At 40.4% G+C, this 22,440-nt stretch overlaps 1 protein-coding gene across 4 annotated transcripts in view; it reads left to right on the plus strand.

The window, feature by feature from the left end:
- Window positions 1–21,714, plus strand: part of TRIM8 (tripartite motif containing 8) — an 81,853-nt gene extending 60,139 nt beyond the window's left edge. For all 4 annotated transcript variants that reach the window (XM_073555753.1, XM_073555752.1, XM_073555754.1 and 1 more), the window contains 5 exons: window positions 3,422–3,517; window positions 7,859–8,092; window positions 13,331–13,362; window positions 16,446–16,561; window positions 19,576–21,714. In XM_073555753.1, the coding sequence (XP_073411854.1) occupies window positions 3,422–3,517; window positions 7,859–8,092; window positions 13,331–13,362; window positions 16,446–16,561; window positions 19,576–20,183 (1,086 nt within the window). In that variant the 3' untranslated portion in view covers window positions 20,184–21,714. The remainder of the gene's footprint in view (window positions 1–3,421; window positions 3,518–7,858; window positions 8,093–13,330; window positions 13,363–16,445; window positions 16,562–19,575) is intronic.
- Window positions 21,715–22,440: the final 726 nt, after the last annotated feature.

The raw sequence follows: 22,440 nt of genomic DNA on the forward strand, positions 1-22,440 counted from the left end.
GCAGAAACGCAGCAGAATCTGCAGCGTGTGCACATAGCCTTAGCCCCGATCTCTAGATGAAATTTTGGATTGTTAAGAGATGTTAACAGACCAGTGAGGACCCTGGTGAAATGTGATGTCCTGAAAGGATATAACTACCGGGTTGGACAGCGTGGTTTGCTTCTGTACTAAGATTTCTTTAAATATATGCTATTTTAGTAAAATGTAATGGACATGTCATATCCATAGAGACACCTAATGTATAAAAATGTACATACGCATGCAATAGTCTTATGGATTGAGGTGCACAATGGACATATTGATTAATTTGATCAAAATTAGTTTTATTTGTGATAACTTTGATTTCGTGCTAATAACTCCTTTGCTATCGCTGAACTTTTCCTGAAGCTGGACCATTTACTGCCATTACAATGGGCTCAAAACGGGTATTTGATTACATATTTTGTCTTAATTCCTCCTCTTTGTACTGTCCTACTACCCTAATTCTCTCTATTGAAGTCAAGTTTTCCTGCGTCTTCAAGGGAGTAACATCTGGTAAGTAGGTTGGAGTGACCTGAAATGTTGACCCTGAGAATATTATTGCAGATCCTCCTGTGAATCAGTTGTGGGCATTGTGATGTGACAGACTTTGGCTCCAGCTGAAGTTGATACTAAACCATGATCATGCCCGCTTTTTTTTTTGTGACCGGTCATGAATAGGAGATTAAAAAAAACAAAGATTTTGTATTTATATAAAATGCTTTTCATCCATAATACTGATATTAATGTACCGTATATGCAAACACAAATATTTAAAAAGAAGAATTACATTTTTCCGATACTCAAAAGAGATATCCACAGTGCCCAAATGGTCGGTCTTGACACTAGTCTTTTTTTTCCCTGAGATTTTTATTGTTTTTTTTTAGTTGTATTATTACAATCCATACACTGGTATAAGGATGGTTATTTTCTTTCTATTAAAAATTACTGGGTCACAGTGGGTTTTTGGATTCACATTCATATCTTGTTTAATATGACGATAACATTTTCTGTAAGTTTACCACTACTAAAAGGCACAAATTATAGAGAACTACCATACGGAAGCTTCTACCTATTTTTCCAATAATTCAGGTGACGCAAGTGTTGTGTGAGTTCACCAATACACATTTTAATTTGAAGGCCAGATAACTTTTGGCTGAGTAATCGGTAGCCAACAGCTATCTTCTTCCACACTCCCCCGATATACAAAATCGGCCTACCCTCCTGAGTTCTCAATGATAGAGATGCTATCAGACTCACTCAGAGAGAACAAAAGCAATGGCCGTTGGATGATGGATGATGCCCCCATACACATTAGACTGCCGATATTAGTGGGTTTGGACGACTTTGGTCTAATGCATATGTGGGCCTTTAACCATATGGAGGGCAACTAATCTGATGTCCAGAAGAGCAAGGACCGTGTAATTAATTTGTACAATGCCGTCTAATTTCAGTGCTTCTAAATAACAACACGCGAAATGAAAATATTCAGCAGAAACTCCTTCATGTTAAGGGGTAACCTGGAGTTACTCTTTACTATTTTTGTGCTTATTTATTTTAATTTTGGTATTTTTTGATCAATGATTTTTATAAAAGGCAACTTGACTCCGCTTTTTTACCACCCAGCTGATCTTCACACGTTCAGTTTTCTAACCCTGATTGAGTTGCCACTTACAGTAACTCTTTCTGAATGAACTAGATACTTTCTGTTCTAAATAGTGGGGTCTTAAAAAATTAGCAGGAGACTACATGAGGGGTTCCGAATAGTTTGAGAGCATGTGGAAGTTGAGTTCTTCAGTCCCTTTTGCTTATGTTGTTGTTGTGTGGTGGCCATTGTTGTGGTGGTTTTGAGCCTATGAGGTTGAGTGACCTAGAGCCATGGTGGCCTTGCCTTGCAGCATGGGTGCAGTGGGGTGCCGGGTCGCACCCCCTGCTGGTGCGTTGTCACTTCGATGGTGGTCATGGTATGGCACTGCACCATTTAGGTCAGGAATTAGGGGCCCACTGAGAGGTTATGACATGGTAGTGGGGTTCATACAGTCTGTTCAGATTTTTGAACTAAGAACCTCATGTTCAGTTTTGTAAATTTTCACCTGACGACTTTGGATCAATGCATGTTTTTTGGATGTGCCATCCATTTCGTTTTCTACATTTATATCTTTAAAAAAGGAATATGCCATCAAAAAATAACTTTTTTTAAATCAGGTTTTTGTGTTAAATGTGATTTTTTTTTTTTTAAATATTGATTTTTTTTTCCCCCTATATCTCATTCTGTATTAAATATAAAAATTAGAAATCTTTCAGTTTTCACACTGGCCACTGAGGCAATTCTAGATTTATTATTCCTGTTCTAAATTTAAAAGTCCTTTTCTTTCAGGAAATTCACTTGTACATTAGCAACAACAGACTGACTCAGACCCTATCTTTCGTGTTGAAGCATCTAATGAGTATGTGCAGAGGTCATTGTAAAGGGACTAGGGAGTGATGAAAAAGGGGAGCTTTAACATCGCCTATCGTGATTGGTGGATCCTGTGTTATCTACTGTGTATAGAGGTGTCATCTGTCATAGTAATCCAGTCTCTGATGATAAGCACATTGAAAACTTCCTGAAAGGACAAGGCAGTATGAGTATAAAATAAACCTGTAGCAGTACAAAATTGCTAATTTTTCTCATTTTTTTTCTAAGTACTGATCTGATAGGAAAAAAATATTTGCCAAAATTTTTTTAAAAAATTCATGTAGCACAAAAGCTTGATTTAAACATTAAGTAATTTTGTGATTAAATGTTCCTTTAAAGAATGTATATGAATGTTTGTGGGGTTTTTATGGGTCCCACTGGTGAAATAGGTTTATTTACTCTCGGGCAGTCATAGATCGGGTACTGTACTGAATGCAGGAGCCTCGAATTGGAGAAAAAAGTAGGGACTGTGCTTTTCTATAAAGCCTTGAATGCTGTGTAATATAACAATGGGTCTGTAATTGTTGTTTTAGCTATTTTCTAAATCTTGCTTCAGAGTAAAGAAAGGGATAATTGTTTAGCTGAATTTTCCAGTTTTTCCATCAGTTGGGTAAGCAGTCATAAGATCCTTTTCTGGTAATAGTGAATGAAGTAACCACCTCATAATTTCACACCCCTTTTCTCTTGCATTGAACCTTTCCGTCAGCTTGTGGTTTAACGACTCTTCAAGTCTACCCCCATATTTAACATGCCACGTTGTGACTCACCCGGTTGGGCATCAGTTCTTGTAAGCCACAGCTATAGAAAACATGAGCTAATCTAGTAATAATGTTATAAGGTAAAACTGTTGTACGCTTTTGTATGTTACTTCTTTGCTTTGGACTCAAATGTTTGACGAAAGTGTCTTCCCTTATTTTATTAAAATTTGTAATATTTGATTTGCAGAAAATGCTCATGAAACAGCAAGATCGCCTGGAGGAGCGGGAACAGGATATAGAGGATCAGCTGTACAAACTGGAATCAGACAAGAGATTAGTGGAGGTGAGTACAATTCTGATTGAGCCTTGGTCATAACGCAAACATACTGTGGAGGTGCAAAACTGACTACAACCTCCAAAACCTGTTAGGCTTATCATACACTTTAGATGGATTCAACTATCTCACCCGATGTTCCCATACACCGGTGCATTCGTTCTGCCGGTGTATGGGAACATCGGTGCTCCTATTTTCTCAGAGAGCAGCTGCCAGACATCTTTGGCAGCTGCTTATCTCTTAGGGAGCAAAAGAATTGATAGTCTGAAATCAGACATCCCAATATCCTTAACTTTTTCGACAACATCCCTCGGGGGGGCCCCCATATACTGTACATTAGACTGTCAGTCGAACCCCTCAATATTAGGGGCTTCAGCCAACATTAAATGAATGTGTATGGGGCCTTGTTTTCAAGAAATATTTTTAATTATTAATAAAATAAATTAAAATATTTTCCCTGTTTACAAAATTGCAACTTAGTTTTGGCAACTTGGCTTTACAGCACTACGCTGATGCCTAGGATCTTCCAAATTCCTACTCTTCAAATGATACCCCTTTGTTTAAGGCTCTTTTACCGAGGCTTATATTAATCAACAGATCAAGATTTCATAATAACAGTATGTGGGCCCTATGTAGGCCAATAGCTCATCATCAAGCACAACTCCACCTGTTTTGTAGGTGGAAATAGGCCCCCTTACCTCAACTTGCACAATTGATATGTCTGCCCCTTCTCTGAGGTCTCCTATGGATGTATACAACCCATTTCAAAGCTCTTAAATGCAAACACAGCATTAATAATGTCAAACAGATGGTAAAACTTGCTAAACTTTTAGCTGTGACATCCTCTCACTAAACAGATTAACTCAAAAATAGTTGTGGGACTGCATACCCTGCTTTGGCTTTTATACTGGCTTCGAAAGGCTGTTCTATACAGTTCCAGTGGATCTCCTAAAATTTGGCAGGCAGAAATTCAATTTGTTTCAAATCGATTTGCTCATCTTTAACAGACACTAATTCATTAGTATTGTAAAATTAGGGAAATAAAAATGTTTAGAAATTGTGATTTGCTCAGTTGCCTTTATAATCCCATATAATCCTTGTTATTGAATCTAGACTTATTAATTCTGCTTGGGTGTGGTAATCATAAAACATTTCACTTCCAAGTGAATAACATGGATTATATTCTGATTTGTTGGAAATTATTCATGTAGGATCATGAATGCTTCCACGTAACTTCTCATAATCTAATATCTATCTAATAGGGTCTGTTCATTTGGAACAGAAAGGGTCGTACTTTGGCCTTCTTGATCATGAATTTCTTATATGGCTTTTTTTTCTATGCCACAGTGACTTCTCCTTTTTATTATTTTATATATATATATATATAGTAAAAAAAAATAACTTTGCTTGATGAATCCAGTATGTCTAGGTCCCAGCTCTTTCCTTGACCACTGACCAGACTTCTCAAACCACACTGATATTCACAAAATCCTAAACCCTACATTTACTATTATAAATGATCCTTTAATTTCCTCTTTTATTTGAGCAGTACCCTTATTATTTCCATTGTTTAGGTCATCATCCTTCATTATCATTTGTAATTTGACAGCAGTTTAGAGCAGCAGACTATTATCTCTAGGAACAGAAATGGGGCATCAGCAAATTTGCTATTTAAATGAATGCGAATTGGGGAAAGGCAATTAATTTAAGCTGTCACTGGCTCACTGAGGTGGTTGGAGTTGTTGATGATAATACTGGAAAATATTTGCAGTGTCTGATGAGCAGCTGAAGTTGTAGTCCAGCAAAATGCAACTTCTAAGCTACCCTCAAATTCATCAGTGACCACAGACGTCCATTCCTAGACTATAGGCTGCCATAAAGGGACTCTGTCAGGACCGAATGACTGTTCAAACCAAGCTCAGTGCACCCTTGGCGTGGCCACACATTTAAGTGCACCTTCCCATCTGCTTGTTTTCCCTCAATCTACTCCCACCCCCTTTCTTTGATTGACAGCTCTGGCTTTGTATAGCCAGAGAAGGGTGGAGATAGATGGATGTTTGGTCATGTCAAGGGTGCACCAAGCGCCTATACTTGGTTTGAACAGTCATTCTTTGCTGACAGATTGGTTCAAATGTGCACACAGTTACAATTATCAGCACATGTTCCCATTCTGTATTTTAGAAGGTGGAAGGTGCTAAACAGGGCTGCTACAGTAGGCTGCTCAAATGCATTAAATACAAAAATGCTGGTAATAATTCTAATTCTAATAATTCCTTTTTTACTGTTAGTTGAATTTTAGATTTTATTTCTTTTTGACCTGTTTTCAGTAGGTCTGTACTTTCCTATAGGGTCCTATAGAGATATTTTCCTGTTGCGTTTTGTATAATCCCTATTGGCTATAACACAGAGCGATTCTCCTCTAGAAGCAATGATTGACTATGAGGCACTATAACGAGACAACGGCAATTGGTGTGATTTTCCTTATGGTTTGTTCGCACACACTAAGGCTGACTTACTTAAAGCACCACTCCAGTATTTTCTTTAGTTTACCGCTGGAGTGGTGCCACTAATCTACGTTCCCTGCACCTAGCAACATACTTACCAGCCGCCGTCTTCATCTGTTATCGGCACCACTCGGGTTGTTCTTCTGCAGGTTGTGACCTGCCCGATCACTCTAGTACTTGTTGGGCGATCCAGAAGTCACAACTCAATGCAAGTCTATGAGAGACAAAATGAGGGACTTACACTGAGAGCTTGTGACCGTTTCCTCTGACTTCTGGTCACAAGATGGCGGGTTGGGACTAGAGCAGTGCCGGGGAAAGGGCAGAAGACAGCGGCTGGTAAGTATAATGCTAGGGTCAGGGAACATAGATTAATGGGACCACTCCAGGGCTGAAATAAAAGAAAACCTGCTACTTTAGTGCTTTAAATTATTTTTTAGACAGTATAAACTTAGACTGGACAGTCTGAAGATGCGCTAAATTTATCAAAGTGGTTCATGTTGTTGCTAAATTTGGTGCATTTTCAGACTGTAGTCTAAGTTTATCATCTAATACTTGTCCTTCTTTGGTACTTTAATTTTCACATTAAAGTATGGAGCAGGAGATTGCAGTTTAGATTGTGACTTTTTCTACACTCTCTTTCCAATAGTCTATACTTCCGGTTTCTTTAAAATGCATATTAAATGTAGTAAAAGTCATGTAAAACATCTTCTGAGTCAAATTAAGCCAAAATTATGGCACATGTATAATAGAAAGTAACTGACACAGTGACAATCTACATTAAGTGCATGTCAGTGGGGTTTCTGCAACCCTAATTCGCATCCTACGGGAATTTCAGTGCAGATTTTTTTCCACCTTGCGGAAAAAAATTGGGTGCTGAAGTCAGTAGTGTGCAACTTCTCTCTGCGATTTCAGCACAGAAAAGCCAAGAATTTAGCCGCATTGAATTCCAGTGGGGCTAAACCTTGTACAGATTAGTCTTGTATTTTTGCTGTGGAAAATACATGTTGGATTTTAATGCCACTTATTAACATACCTTGTGCGTCACTGTGTACAATGTTATACTATAGGTCTGATGAATAAAAAGAGTCTTCTATAGTCAAATATCTCCCCAATAAAATGTCTTTTTATCAATTTTTATTTGCAAAACTTTCCATCCAAAAATAGCAAAAGATAAAATCCCTAATCCAAGAGCTCAACCCACCCTGATTTTCAAGTGCTGTGATCTCTGTCAGTCCCATAAACAATGAATGGGTCGGGGCAAACTCAGCACCTGAAGGAGGAACTTCAAAGTCCTCGGTGGGAGTTTTAGTGTTGGAGTCCCTCAACGATCAGCAAGTTCTCGACGATCCTTTGGTTAGGGAATGACCCTTCAAAGGGAGTGCTTCAAAGGGAGTGTGTCATCAGAAATTGACCTATTGTTTAAGTCAGATATTTGAGACAAATGCCTTTTTTTTTTTTTTTCACAAATGTTGGTTATGTTCCCCCCCCCCCCCATATTAGAATCGTTATTAAAATAAAAGTTAGAAACTTCAGAGTTTTTACACTGGCCACTGGGGATTTTAAAGACTTAAAGTCCACCTGTACATTAGTCACAATAGACTATTTTTTATATTGAGACAAGGGGCGCACCGTCCAACCTATCAGTAGTTATATTCTGACCTTGCAAAAAAAATGCGGTGAAGTTGCTGTAATAGTGCATCATGATCATAATTACATATTTTAGTGATTTTTCCATAGTCATCAAATAATGCGCTGTTGTAGTCAACATCTAACTTTAGCCTAATTAAAAAAAAAATGTTCTTGTGATGACATTTCTCACTGTTGTATTCGCTCTTTAATTTCTCAGGAAAAGGTAAACCAGCTGAAAGATGAGGTTCGACAGCAGTACGAGAGACTGCACCAGATTCTGGATGAAGACATGAGGAAAACAATGGATATTTTGGATAAGGCTCAGGCCAAGTTCTGCAATGAGAATGCAGCCCAGGTTCTGCAGCTGAACGAACGTATGCAAGAGGCCAAAAAGCTCCTGAGCTCTGTGCAGGTCATGTTTGACAAAACAGAGGACATTAACTTCATGAAGGTGAGGGGCACGTCAATTATAGACACTGTCAAAGTGGATCATGTCAGTGTGGTGATCTTTACCGGATAGTGATGCTGCTGCTAGAGTCAAGAAATATGGATCTGGACCCTTACCATTGGCCTATGCCGAAGGCAGTAGGGGCCCCTTTACACATTGGACCAATGTCAGCTGAACCAGGCTTTGGCTGAGGATCTAATATGTGTAGGGTCAGGAGAAAAGTTGATCGCCCATGTCCAATTTTGGACTGCCGATCACGTTGTTCTGCTTCCCACGCAATAAACAACAAAAAAACGAGAACTGAAACGTTCATTTTTGATCCAAGTCACTTATCAAACTCACAAATGCAAGTCCATAGGTTTGTGAAAATCTTGGAACAGCACAAGATGGCATCCTAGTTGCATCCTAGCAACTTGTCAGGATCACTGGTGTGTCGCTACATGATCGCTGGTGAGCTGCCAAACAGGCAGATCTCACCAGCGATCAGGACCAGCGATGACGCAGGTACAAGCGCGCGCATCGCTTAGTTACCTGCTGTGTGCATTAGATACCAGTGTGTTGGAGCTGGTATCCAAGGTAAACATTTCTAAGCGCCGCGCAGTGCTAAGAACTAAGTGACGCACGTGCGCTTAGTTACCCGCGGTTTACCTAGGATACCAGCTCGCTGGTCGATGGTCTTCCACCTGCCACACGCAGCGATGCGTGCTGGCCAGCGGGAGACAAACGATCAAAAAATGTCCAGGGCTTTTGATCGCGATTAGCGATACCCGGTAGGGGGGCCAGTCGCTGATACATGTCACACAGCGATATCGCTGGTGAGATCGCTGTTGCGTCACAAAACTTGTGACTCAGTGGCGATCTCGCTAGCGATCTCGCTGTGTGTCTTTTATTTGTAGAGCATGTGAAGGTCTACATCCTAATCTCTGAACCCTGGCCTTTAAGCACAGTGGGAGTCAGAGTCACTATTTGGAAAGTGCCTCTCTATAACAATGGGGAACATTAACGCTTTTATGCCAGAAATAGATGTTACCAAAGATGCAATTTAGAGCGCACGACATATACACTTCATAGTTTAAAACTTTTGAAACTTTTTCCACCACTCGCCAGTTTTCAAAAAAAGTCACATTTCCTATGGTTTACTACGCCAGAAAGTTTGCACCTCTTAATAAATCAGACGCATCTTAATGCCAACAAGTATTAAAGTATGCCTGACTTAATAAATGCCCCTCGGCATGTTTTTAGAAGGGTTTTCTTCTTTCCTTATGCCATATTGGAGCATTTTTACTGACCCTGAAATCACTAAGAGCTGTGACACAGCTTTATGGTTTTCACAGTGAGACCCAAACCACCCCTAATCTGCAAATATACACTGGGCGCAGACCCTTTTAATGACCCACATAAGTATTATGGATGTTAAATGGTTAGTTAAGTTTTTGTAATCATTATTTAGGTTGCAAGTTCTACTCCTTTATAATTTGGGGACAGTGTTCTTTTTTCATTTCCACTTTCTGACATTAAATAGAAATATTTTCTTTTATTAATTGATTACCCCACCTGACATTTGCAGACAGAAAACCTATGACCGTTTCCTTTTTATTTTTCTTGCTCTGAACCCCATGCTAATAGCTCTTACTTAGTAGGCTGATACACTGTGTCAAACAGCAGCTGTGTGAAAGTAGAACTAGGTCTGCAAAGGTTTTCAGCCTGAGAGTTATATAAGCTTCCATTATCCAAATATTACACTTTATTTGCATAACCTCCTTACCCCATTAGAGACCCATTTATCCCTTTTGGTGTGGCACTCATGGGCCGTTCCCTCGCTGTAGTGCCCTTGGTTTATGTAATTTCTACCCTGGCAGCAGCACTCTGTACAATATTTGTTGTTCGGAAGCCATATTACAGGAACACATTGTACATGCCAGCAGCTCCTTAATGCCCATTAATGACTTAGCAAAGCACTCATTAAAGTAAAACCGTAACTGCTACTTTTTTTCCCTGAGAATTTAATAACAATAATAATACCTTTTATTAACAGTAATTTAACAGAGTAACTTAATGTATTATTAACATTTTTATTCATTTTGGCCGTGATTCATTTTTTCCATTTTTTGTACTTTATTTAGCTTTTTTTTTTTATTTTAATCTGTAAGATTATTTATAATGAGTGAATTAAAGAATAGTCATTATATGCTATTATCATTGTGTATTAGCTAAAGTGGTACGAAAAGCAATAAGCTTCACTTCTTAAGATTTGTACCTTAAAGAGAACTTTTCACCAGATTCATGCTGCCTGAACCACGGGTTCAAAGCCTGGGATGTGCTATATCTCTGTATCAGCACTAATGTGTATATTGGAGGAAGAAGAAAGAGCTGTCCTGACATCTTGATCTAGATGAGCGTTGGTTATTGCATTCTCCTTGGTCTTATTACTTTTTGAAAGCCCTACTAAATCTGACTACATACATTAGATAGCTATCTCTCCCAACTCCTCCATACATGAGTGCTCGGCCAAGAGTTCATTTGTTTTCAGTGGGAAGAAAGAAGAAAGTCGCTGCCAGATTCACCTCGTAGCTGCTTACCTTGCCTATTCCTTTTCTCCTCGACTGCATGATCCTTTTCTCTCCTCAGTTGAGAAGAGACGGGAGGTCCCCATACACATTAAAGGGAACCTGTCACCCCCCGCAGGCGTTTTTAAGTAAAAGAGCCACCTTGTGCAGCACTAATGCTGCATTTTGTCAAGGTGGCTCTTTTATTTAGGGTACCTTGCACCGCACAAATAAGAGTTTTTAAAATTGGTCAGACTTACCTGATATTTGTTAGGGGGGCAGGTCTTTCCCCATCTGACAGAGACGCCTCACATACGTCAGTCATGTATTCCTGCATTGTGTCTCCGCCTCCAAATCTTTATTTACAGCGGCGTAAGGGTCCCGTCACACCAGACGATGCACCAACGATCCCGACAACGATACGACCTGGTCAAGATCACTGGTGCATCGCTACATGATCGCTGGTGAGCTGTCAAACAGGCAGATCTCACCAGCGATCAGGACCAACGAGGACGCTGGTATCCAAGGTAAATATCGGGTAACTAAGCACGCGTGGCACTTAGTTACCCGCTGTTTACCTTGGATACCAGCTCCCAGCGCGAGCATGCTGGTATCCAAGGTACACAGCGGGTAACTAAGCGCCGCGCACACGTAGTTACCCGATATTTACCTTGGATACCAACTCCCAGCATCTGCTTACAGCGCTGGGAGCTCGCTAATCGTTGGTCTCCCGCTGCCACACAGTGATGTGTGCTGGCCAACGGCAGACCAACGATCAAAAAAAGGCCCATGACATTCCTGCACGATCAGCGATACCCGGCGGGGGGGCGGTCGCTGATATGTGTCACACACAGCGAGATCGCTAGCGAGATCGCTATGTGTGACGGGCCCCTTAGACAAGACCCAATTTTCCAGATGGGTGGGAATTTAAAGGTTTGATTACGTGAACCAACCGGTGGCTGTAAATGACCTCCAAGCAACTTTTTTGCAGTCTTTATGATAGCCTGTTAACACTGGTGGACCAGTCTAACAATGCACATTGAACAATTCGCTATAGATCGCTTAGTGCATGCAGGTTGCCATTGTTCCTGGCTGTGCGAGTCCTGTTTACGCAGGACAATGAGCTACCAAGATTGATTTTAGTTTTTGTGCAACACAAAAGATTATTTCAGCCCGACAAACAAGCATTTTACTCATTAATTGAATGATTGGCAGCCTGTTTACACTGCAAAATTATATGGAAATAGTGTCCATATGAACTCTCATTCATGACAAACCATCAGTGGACCCTTAGAGGTGGTACCTGCATCTATCACACATTTATGATAGATTCTGTATACTTGCTATAAATGCCTAGATGAAATATTCCTTTAATATTGCCTTGTTCTTTTGAAAGAGGTGAAAACGATCCTTATGTTTAGAGACCAAATCTAACATGTGATGGGGTAAGGCAGTAATATTACCCTCCTTTTGATCTGCTGTGCCACTAATTCCTTCTTTTATGGTCCCATATTCTCCCCAAATATGGCTATCACTCTTCAGACTAGCCAATGCACAGAGCTCCGATACCCTGAGACACTACCTCTGCTCTTAGATTGACCAGCGCTGCTCACAAGGAAGTATCTCAGATGCCTGGTGCATAGTGTCCACTGACTAGCCTGAGAAGAAATGGGGGCAATGTTAGGGTAAAGAAACAGCAACCCTAAATCGAAAGCACATCAGTCCTAATGGAGTTTTATACCTCTGGTCATGTTCAATTTGGTTTTGCACCCAAACATTATTTTACAGAGGTGAACCAGAATTAAAAAAAAAACAAAACATGGCTGCATACTTCCAAAACAGCATCACACCTGTCCATGGGTTGTGTCTGGCGTTGAAACTCATTTCTAGTTGCATTTAATAAGATTAAAGTGTAATATCACACATAAATTGCGGACAGGTGTTGTGGTGTTAATAATAATAATTTTATTTCTATAGCGCCAACATATTCCGCAACACTTTACATTTTAGAGGGGACTTGTACAGACAATAAAAGGCATTACAGAATAACAATAATCGCGTAAATCTCAGATACCAAATACCAAGAGGAGTAAGGAAGACGAGAAAATAGGGGAGACATGAAAGGTGGATGTTAACAATTGCTTGCATTGTACAGTCTGGCCATCAATGTAATAAATAGGGTGTTCACGTAATGAACTGGTCACCAACCAGTATGTATGGACGTAGAGGGCTATTACGTGCATGTAGGGTGTGTGAAAGAAGTCGTGTTATAAGAAGTTGGACACTTACTTTTAACCTTGGATAGTTATCCCCCCATATGTATATATGAAATACCTGTAGTGTATCAGCATGCACAAAAATGATAATAAATACATTGCATTGCCTCCGACTAGCAGCACAGACTGCACGCGGTCCGTGCCGCCGGCTGCTCTTATCTACGTAAGAGGAGGCAGCTTTATCTTCTAGGCTCCCAACAGAACCAGCCTTTGGGCATCGTACACACGTCCCAAATCCTGTCAACGGTAGATTGAAATTGCTCAAATATTTGCTTCTATTGATGATGTGGATGATCTAGGATTGGAGAAATAATACAATTTTTCATTAGTGTTTTATGACCGATATAGCTGGAGAGACAATTAGGCCACACAATATCTGTACTATAACCTCACTAACCTCATTTTCTTTTTTTCCCTAGAATACAAAGTCTGTGAAAATCCTGATGGACAGGTAAGATTAAAACTTCAGGCAGTACCGTTTTATGCTGCATATGTTGTTTACCAGGTCGTCTCCTAGGTATAGTGGTTTGTTTAGTCTGGGAGATTAAGGACAAAAAGGGGAGGGATGGAGGATCGGAGAGTGACTTTCATTGGCAATGTCTGTGCTTATGTAATCCTGGCTAAAGACATTTGCAGCTACAATTATTGTTTAGTGGACTTTGTACATATACCGGTATGTATTTTATTTGTGAGATTGGCAAGATTCTTATGGTGGCAAAATTGAAAAATATAATAATTGAAAAATATCTTCAGATTTGATCTTTTGCAAGGTCTTGCCCTTGGCTAGAGGGGCATTTTAAAAACACAAAAAATACACAGTCGCTTTAAGCCTTCCTTACATATTATGTTAAAGTTGGCCACTGATATCAGCCCGCCATCTGCGCATGGAAGACTCCTGACTCTTTTTAATGGTCAATGTTGGGGATTGGCAGCTTTAATTCGAATGCTCCCTTCTTTTATTACTGTTGGCGCCAGAAGAGTGCTCTCCCCATAGAGAAGATGTGGATGAGCATTCATGTGTAAGGAGGAGTCGAAAGACTTAAGACCCCCATACATGTTAAACAAAAGTAATCTGAAATGGCTGAGTTGAACCAGAACGAATAATCGTTGGCTGGATCGGTGAAACTAGACAATTTTGGGGGTCCGATGATAAGAACTGGTTGCATCATCGGATGAAATAATCAAACACACCCAATTCAGTCTGAGATGTTTTTTTCTGCAGACAGACGAGCGTGTGTTGGAATATTTTATCTAATGTGTATGGGGGCATTTAGTTTGGATCTCGGCTATATAAGACGTAGGACCCTTTTTCTTTTTCCAACCTTTTTCCCAGAATTATGGCTTTATCTTTGAGAACCCTCAGGTATTTATAAGTGAACTACAACTAGTGTGAGTAATTAGTCACTACCAGATTTTTGGCCCCTACTCACCCACCACTCCTCAACCCATGTCTCTGAAGGGTCGGGCCTAATCTCGCAGGTCATAAAAACCTTTTAGGTTTCATTCACATGACCAATTGGTTTCTGTTGTTTGGTTGCAGCGGTGATGACACATTTACATCGCTGCAGCTAGTCACTGAGCTCAGCATCACTGCTGATGTAACAACAGCAGAGACCCTGTGCTGCTGGAGATCTGGTCATTGCAAGTAAAGTGCTATTTTTTCCCTATTTAAACAGTCCCTGCCTACCAGAGGAGCTTTTTCACCCTGATTTGTACTGGTTTCCTCCTGTTTCTTCGCGAAAGTAATTTTCTTTTCGGTTACTGGTTGTACCCCTCTTTTTATAAGTTGTGGTGGTCTGTGATAATTGATGTTCATTGGAACAATTATATATTTTTGGACTGTACTCAATGGACCAGGTAGCTTAGTTATCTAGTGTTTTTTGATTGGTTCTGGTTGGTATTCATCCTGACAAGAGTATTCAACAGGGTGAGTAGGGACAGCCACCGTGGAGTGGGGGCGCCATTTGCGTCACAAGAGGGTGTCAACCTTCGTTGTCAGGCCGTGGGCATTATAGGGCTTATCAGGGATATATAGGCTATCTGTCCCCCTATCCTAGACTTTTTTTTTCCAACACGTTGTATTGGGTTGGAGTTTGATCAGCATTCAGTTGCTTGGTTCAATTTCTTTTTTGCCCTTTAATCATAGAAACATACCGTACATCCAGTCTCTTTCAAAGAGGAACATAGAGGAAGCATATACCTTTTAAACAACTTTTTTAACCTAGTCCTGGTATAAAGGTGCTTTTCAAGATCTGTAGGAAAGCAGGAAAAGCAATAGCATTTTATCTGATAGTCCCTGCCACTCAACCCCCCAGTGTTTCTTTACGGTATGTCCTAATCTACCCAGATAACAGCCCATCACTCATCAGTCTCATGCCTAAAGGCCCCATCTCACTAAGCAATCTCGGTAGCGAGATCGCTGCTGAGTCACAACTTTTGTGACGTAACAGCGATCTCACCAGCGAGATCGCTGTGTGTGACAGCGATCAGCGAGCGGCCCCCCTGCCGGTATCGCTGATCGCTGCAAGAAATCTCTGGACATTTCTTTGGTCGCTGGTCTCCCGCTGGCCAGCACACATCGCTGTGTGTGACAGCGGGAGACCAGCGATCAGGTGTAAAAAATAATAAAAAAAATAAAAAATATAGTTATTCTCACCTACCGATGTCCCGTTCAGCCATCCTGTCTCTCTCCACGCTCCGGTCCCAGTGATCCTTTGCACGAATGACCGCGAGACTTTGTTATCCCGCGAGACCGTGACATCTCGCGGTCATTCATGCAAAGGATCACTGGGACCGGAGCGTGGAGAGAGGCCGGAAGACTGCGCGGGACATCGGATGGTGAGAATAACTATATTTTTTATTTTGATTCTATTTTTTACAGGATGGCCAGCGATGCCGGGCGCTCGGCATCGCTGTGCTGATCGCTGGTGAAGCTGTCTGTGTGACAGCTCACCAGCGATCACATAGCGACTTACTAGCGATCCTGACACCTTGATATCGGTGTCGGGATCGCTGGTAAGTCGCTTAGTGAAACGGGGCCTTTAGGTCTCCAAGACCAACGACTAGCAGATAAAACTGTGATTCTATCAAAACTACAGCAAGGAGCCTAGTAAGTGACATATTGCTGGAATCAGGGTCTCCGTTCCTTATTTTATTGTTCCCTCAGTTTGGGAACATAAACCCAATGACAGATTCGCTTTAACTCAATTTTGTTCAGCTCTGGGAAAACCTACTTCACTATGCTTATCACTTACTGTAGATTAGTCTGGTCTCAGTTTTGACAGGAGGGGACAGTAATGCAAAGAAAATCAATGATGTTGCCCATAGCAGCATTACTATTATTACAGTTCTCCATAACTGAACACCACAGGGCAGCGCATTGTGCCAGCATGTAGCCCTCTGTGCTATGTACTGAGGGTAGTCAGCAGATGAGACATTCCTGTAAATCTAATTTATGTAGCAGTAAATGTGGGAATTGCGTGAACGTACCATAAAACATTCATATAATGGACACACGGTGTTCTGTAATAATAGGACTCAGACCTGCACTGGAGGAAGCCTTCCACCGCCGAAAATTGGACATCTAAACTCCAAGCTTTTCTTGACGGAGATTGCGAAGAAAGAAAAACAGCTGAGAAAAATGCTGGAAGGTAAATATTGATTCTTTTTGGGGCTTTCTTAATAATTTAAGGGTTTTTTTTCAATCACCCATGAATCTTTTTCTCATCGATTTGCTTGTAAATCAAGCATTTTTTTTCAATGTGCTCACCTTATATTCTACATAAGCCAAATCAGGAACTATTTTTGCTTTTTCTTGTTTAATGCAATAGTAGTGCAACTCTACCAAATCACTACCGTTAAATGTAAATGAGACCTTTAAAAGTCCGAAACACCTTTTGACATAGAAAAAAAAGATTTTTGCATAGATTAGTGGTTAGTCTTATTCAATAATAATAATACTTAATCTTCAGATCCCGCATATGCAGTTTGTAGCTTGATACTACGGTAGTTTCAGATTTTTCTCTTGTGGGGTTGTCTATCCTTGTAATATAGGCTGTATGTGAGGTCCATGTGTATCCAGGGTGCTGCTTCTATCCTTCACCTATTTCCTCTTCATATGCTTTTCTCCTTTTCTATAGCCTGTTTTTTCTGCCCTCCTTGAGACTGGACATACTTTGTTCCTTACCCACTTGAGTTCTGTGTACAAACACTGCACCCTCCCTGTTGCGATCTTTAGAAAAATTGAAAGGGAGAGCAGAGACATATCAGAACCAGGAGCAGGATTTGTAACATTTTTGCAGAGCAGTCAGCTAGATAAAGGATTTCTAGACACTCTTCAGCAGTAAAATGGGAGAGCATTTTTTAATAAAGAGTATACAAATAGTTGCTTCACTTTTGCAAATAAACAAGACCAAAAATTCAGTGGGAAAGTATACATAGCCTTTAAAGGGCTAGCTCGCCTAAGGAATGTGTTGCAAAAAGTACATTGAGTGGAACGGGGCACCACAGTTGGCTTAGCACTGGAAGAATGTGACCATTAGATAATCCTGACACTAATTCTAGAACAGTGATATTTAGGCATTGTATACTGGGCTGTGTAATAACCTGTTATTTGACCTATAAATGTTGGCATAATATGAGAACGATATTTTGTGATCATTATTTAGGCAACTGTTGTAACTCGTAGCTCGGGGTATTTTGACACTATACTTATCGGGCTTGGTATTCATTATTATTTATACACTGATTCAGAAAACAGTATATGGAGGAGAAAAGGCAGAACAAAGGGTCAACATCCAATGTAAGTCCAGGCCCAGCCAGTAGGACAGCCCATTACTGAAAAGCATATGGCCGCTTAAGGCTTCTCGTAGTGATAGTAGAAATTCAATGAAAGAGTTGTCCAGAGGCAATAACCCCTTTAAGGTCGTCTTAGCTGTGTATCTTTGTGGGGATTCTAGACGCCTAATGAAAAATAATGATTTGGAATAAATATGTTTTGCACTTGTCTACTTTGCCCAAGGCTTAAATCTTCTCCGATTGCATGCTTTCAATCTAAAGACATCACTACTTGATGCTTGAATGTTATATGTATATGCAGAGAAATAAGACAATACGGTGCAAAGATTGTAAGTAATATAAGAAAGTTTGTGGGTACAGCTCACCCATCCAATATTTGTATGTCGTTCAATCTGGGCAATCCACTTCACTGTGCACGGATGAGGCTTGTGACGAATCAAGCAGCTTTGTTGAAAGTGATGAAAAAAAGTTTTTTCAATCCAGTAAAGCGACTTAAGAGCAAAAATTCTTTATTGTGATTTCATTAAAATAATAGCATGGGCAGAAAGAATATTTGACGTATCTCGAGTCTGACTGAATCTAAAGGGGGTTTTACACTAAGCGATATCGCTAGCAATATCGCTATAACTTCACTGATTTTGTGACGTTATAGCGATATTGCTAGTGATATCACTGTGTGTGATACTTACCTACGACCGGCTCCCCCGCTGGTTATCGCTGATCGCGCGAGATTGTCCGGCTCCATTTCTCGTCGGGCGCTTCCTGCTGGGGCTTCCTGCTGTGACGACAAGCGACGCGTGGAGGCGGGCGGGAGGACGTCAGGATCGCTGTGTGTGAAAGGTGAGTGTCGTGCGCTGCGTCGCTGCTGCATCGCTGTGAGATCTTTCTGTATGAAAGCTCACTAGCGATCATTTAGCGATGCACCAGTGATCCTGACCGGGTCGGATCGCTGGTCGGATCGCTGGTGCATCGCTAAATGTAAAGGGGCCTTTAATCGTAGATATCTTTAGTCAGCCAGACCCGAAATGTGTCAGATATTTTTCTATGCCCTTGAAAAACCTAAGCCACATTTTTTAAAAGATATTGTGGTAAAAATCATACTGCTTCCATAACATGGGAGAACAGTCTTTAGAAGCTCCTAATATTAAACATGGAGGCGTTATCAGTGTTATTCTTCACTTTTGTAATTAGAAGATGAAATTGATGCTTACAAAATTTATGCCCATTTTTTCTAGCACTACTTTTATCTGTATGTTGTATCTGCTATTGAAGGACATAAAGGGAACCTGACAACACCAAAAATGCTTTATACTTGCAGATTTGCAGGTACAGGGTTAATCCTCAGGTAAATGGCTCTAAAACCCTGTGTAGCCAGCTGACTTGAAGTGCCGCTACACAGAGAAAATGATGTTTTAATCACGGTGTAATCTCCGAGTCAGCCGGTCGGTGATGGGACGTGATTCCGTCACCGCTCAGTATTCTGGGAGAGTGGCTGTAATCACACCCAGGCACTTTGAGTGACAGCCTGCCTGCAGCGAGTGTGATTACAGCCGCTCTCCCAGTATACTGAGCAGTGATGTAATCACGTCCCACCACCACCCGGGTATCATGGAGAGAACCATTACACATTGATTGCATCGGGATTGAAGCTTCAGTTTAGCTGCACCTTAAATCAGCTGGCTACAAAGGGTTTTTAACACTATTTACCTGCAGATTAACAGTAAATCTGCAAGTAAATAGCGCTTTTGGAGATTCCCTTTAAATGGTGTTATGGTATTACCAATTGTGAGTGTAAGTGTTTTTACATCATGCTTACTTCTACATCTCTTACTCCGATCTAATTTATTTTTCCTCTCTCTTGCTCCAGGCCCGTTCAGCACCCCTCTGCCATTCCTGCAGAGTATTCCTATGTATTCCTGCAATGTAAGCAGTTCGGCGGGAGAGAAGCGCAAACATTCAGCTGCTTTTCCTGAAGGCAGCTTCCTTGATTCAGCCCCTGGAACTGTTAGCGGCCAGTACATAAGCCAGGGATCTTCCACTGGTGAGGGTCAATCGGCACAACCCATGGTGCCTTGCAGCTCTACCCAGCATATTGTGGGACTTCCTAGTGGCCCCCAGCCGGTCCACTCCAATTCTGTCTTCAATCCCTCCCATTACCCAAACAGTTCATCATCTCAGCAATCTGTCCTCTCCCAGTATGGAGGGCGCAAGATCCTGGTGTGCTCTGTGGACAACTGTTATTGCTCCTCCGTGTCTAACCACAGTGGGCACCAACCATATCCTAGATCTGGCCACTTTCCATGGACAGTCTCTTCCCAAGAATACTCTCATCCTCTTCCACCTACACCTTCAGTAACACAGTCTCTTCCAGGACTCGCTGTCAGAGAATGGATTGATGCTACCCAGCAGCATGGCCGTCAAGATTTCTATAGGGTCTATGGGCAGCCCGCCACAAAGCACTACGTCACCAGTTAACTTTTCCAGCAAGCTAGTCTAGTAAATATGCATACAGTAAAAGAAACCCCCAACAATCAGATCAGAACAACCCTAACCTTGTTTAGTGGTGGACAACCTTTTCACTTCTGAATATGGTTAACATAGGATTGTTTTATACTTTTGCTTTAATTCTGATAATTCTGGACAGTGGTGTATGCCTTTTTTCCCTATCTAGAATAACAACCAATTAGTTATTTCCGTTTTTGTTTTTTTGGTGTTTTTTTTAGATATATTTCTGTTTTTCAGTGCTTTGAAGCTTCCGCTGACGTTTCAACGTTTCATTATTTGATACAAACCATTGTTAAGGTTTTTCTTTGTGTGAGTGTTTTTCTTTGTTTTGTATCAATTTAGTTGATTTAGAAATAAACATTTTTCGTGATAGGAATTTTAAGTTAAAAGGCCACTTATCATAGAGACACTGTTTTTTATTGTATGTTTTAGAAACGTGTAAATACACAATTGTCTGAAAAGTGCAAAGTACACACAAAAAAAAAGGGAACGATAAAGTTATGTTTGCAGGGAGGGAATCTGCCGACTCCTAGAAAGGTAAGAGACGGACATTCTAATAGAGTGGAGCCATGAAGGACGCATTCTAATCTAGAACAACCAATGTATTAATGAAACATGACATTTCTCTCTTCTGCACATTTACTTGAAGTCTAACCTATCAGATAAGACTATTTCTATATTTTTATTATGTTGGAAATGAAAAAAAAAATGCAGGGATGGGGAAATATTAAATGTTGTATATAAATTAAAAAGAAATACAGGGTAATTTTTTTTTTCCTCCAAATCTCAATCCTATGTAATTCAACAAAAACATAAAAAATGAAAAAAATAATCTTTCCTCCATATACAGTCTCGATGGACCAAGGTTATAGTTGTAGATGATAATATATAAATACATACATACATATGTTAAGCCCAACGTGGTAAATGGTCTTTTAGCTTAAAAAAAAGTCATTGCTTAATTTTTTTAACATTCCAAATACACATTAAAAAGTGCAATTCAACATTTTTCACTAAAAAAAAAAAAAATAAAATAAAACATTTTGCTTTACAGACAAAATAATTTCTGGAGTGCCACAAACATAGTGATAAAAAGAACAAAAAAAAATACAAAATGTATGTATGTACAGTATAAGGTCCAAACACTTTTTTCCTCCCTTTTTTTTTCTGCAGCATTAATGAATGAATCATTTAATGCCATATTGTAATATTACAGCAATAAGACTTTGTACTGTATGTTGCTAAGGGACTATAATGGCGAAACGTTTTGTTTGTGAAGGCACTTGAAAAATGGCCACCGACTGGACATCAGAGCAACGGATATAACAAGTACTGCATGACAACCATCCAATGTGCGGTATTACGCTCCTGTGTTTTCTTGCCTTTTTCTATGTCAGTGTTGGATCTGGAGGTATACTCATACCATGCTCCTCTTAAAGCAGCAGTCCCGCTTTCTTGGTCAAAACAAAAATTAAATAAAAAAAAATCTTTTTATAAAGTATATGTTGTCATTCTGTTATCCTATCGTTGAATCTGCATGCATAGAAAATACTGAACAGTTTCAGCTTCTTCGAAGTTGTACACAATTACGAAGAAAGGGCTGCTTTTCCCCATAAATGCTGCTGCACCTGTCCATGGCTATGTTTTGTTGGGTTAGTTTTGCTCCATTAATGTGAATGGAGCAGAGCTGCAATTGTATACACTGGACGGCACTCTTTTTGGAAGAAGGCATCCATGCTCAGTAGAGCTCCATTCTCCTATCAAAAATATTTTCAATAAAAAAAAGTGGGAATACAAAATCTCAAAGTGTTATCTTTATGTGCTCAAATCAGGAGCACCGTTCCCCAGTCATCCAACGTCCTGATTGCTTGGGGGGGGTGGACTCTACTGATTGATTGACAGCTCAGACCACTTGTGCCACTGGCTCAAACTGTGCACTCCCGATTTTGCTATATGGGTCAGCTTTGTCTCTACAGAAATGGTACTGAAGCTGACCGTTAAAGGCAGTTAAAGTGAACCTGTAGTGTAAAAAAATGCTATTGGGGTTAATCTGCAGGTTAATAGCATTCTGAAGCTGTGCGGGCACCTTACTGAAAGCCCGGCTACTGGGAGAAAATGAACTTTATTCCTCCCTTCAGCCTCGGGCTTTCAGTCATAGAGGCACGACTTCAGTCACTGCTCAATACATAGAGAGCAGCTGTAATCACACCTCGTCACTGACTGAAAG

This window comes from Dendrobates tinctorius, unplaced genomic scaffold, assembly GCF_039654945.1.
Source record: "Dendrobates tinctorius isolate UK_male_01 unplaced genomic scaffold, ASM3965494v1 ptg000230l, whole genome shotgun sequence".
NCBI lineage: Eukaryota > Metazoa > Chordata > Amphibia > Anura > Dendrobatidae > Dendrobates > Dendrobates tinctorius.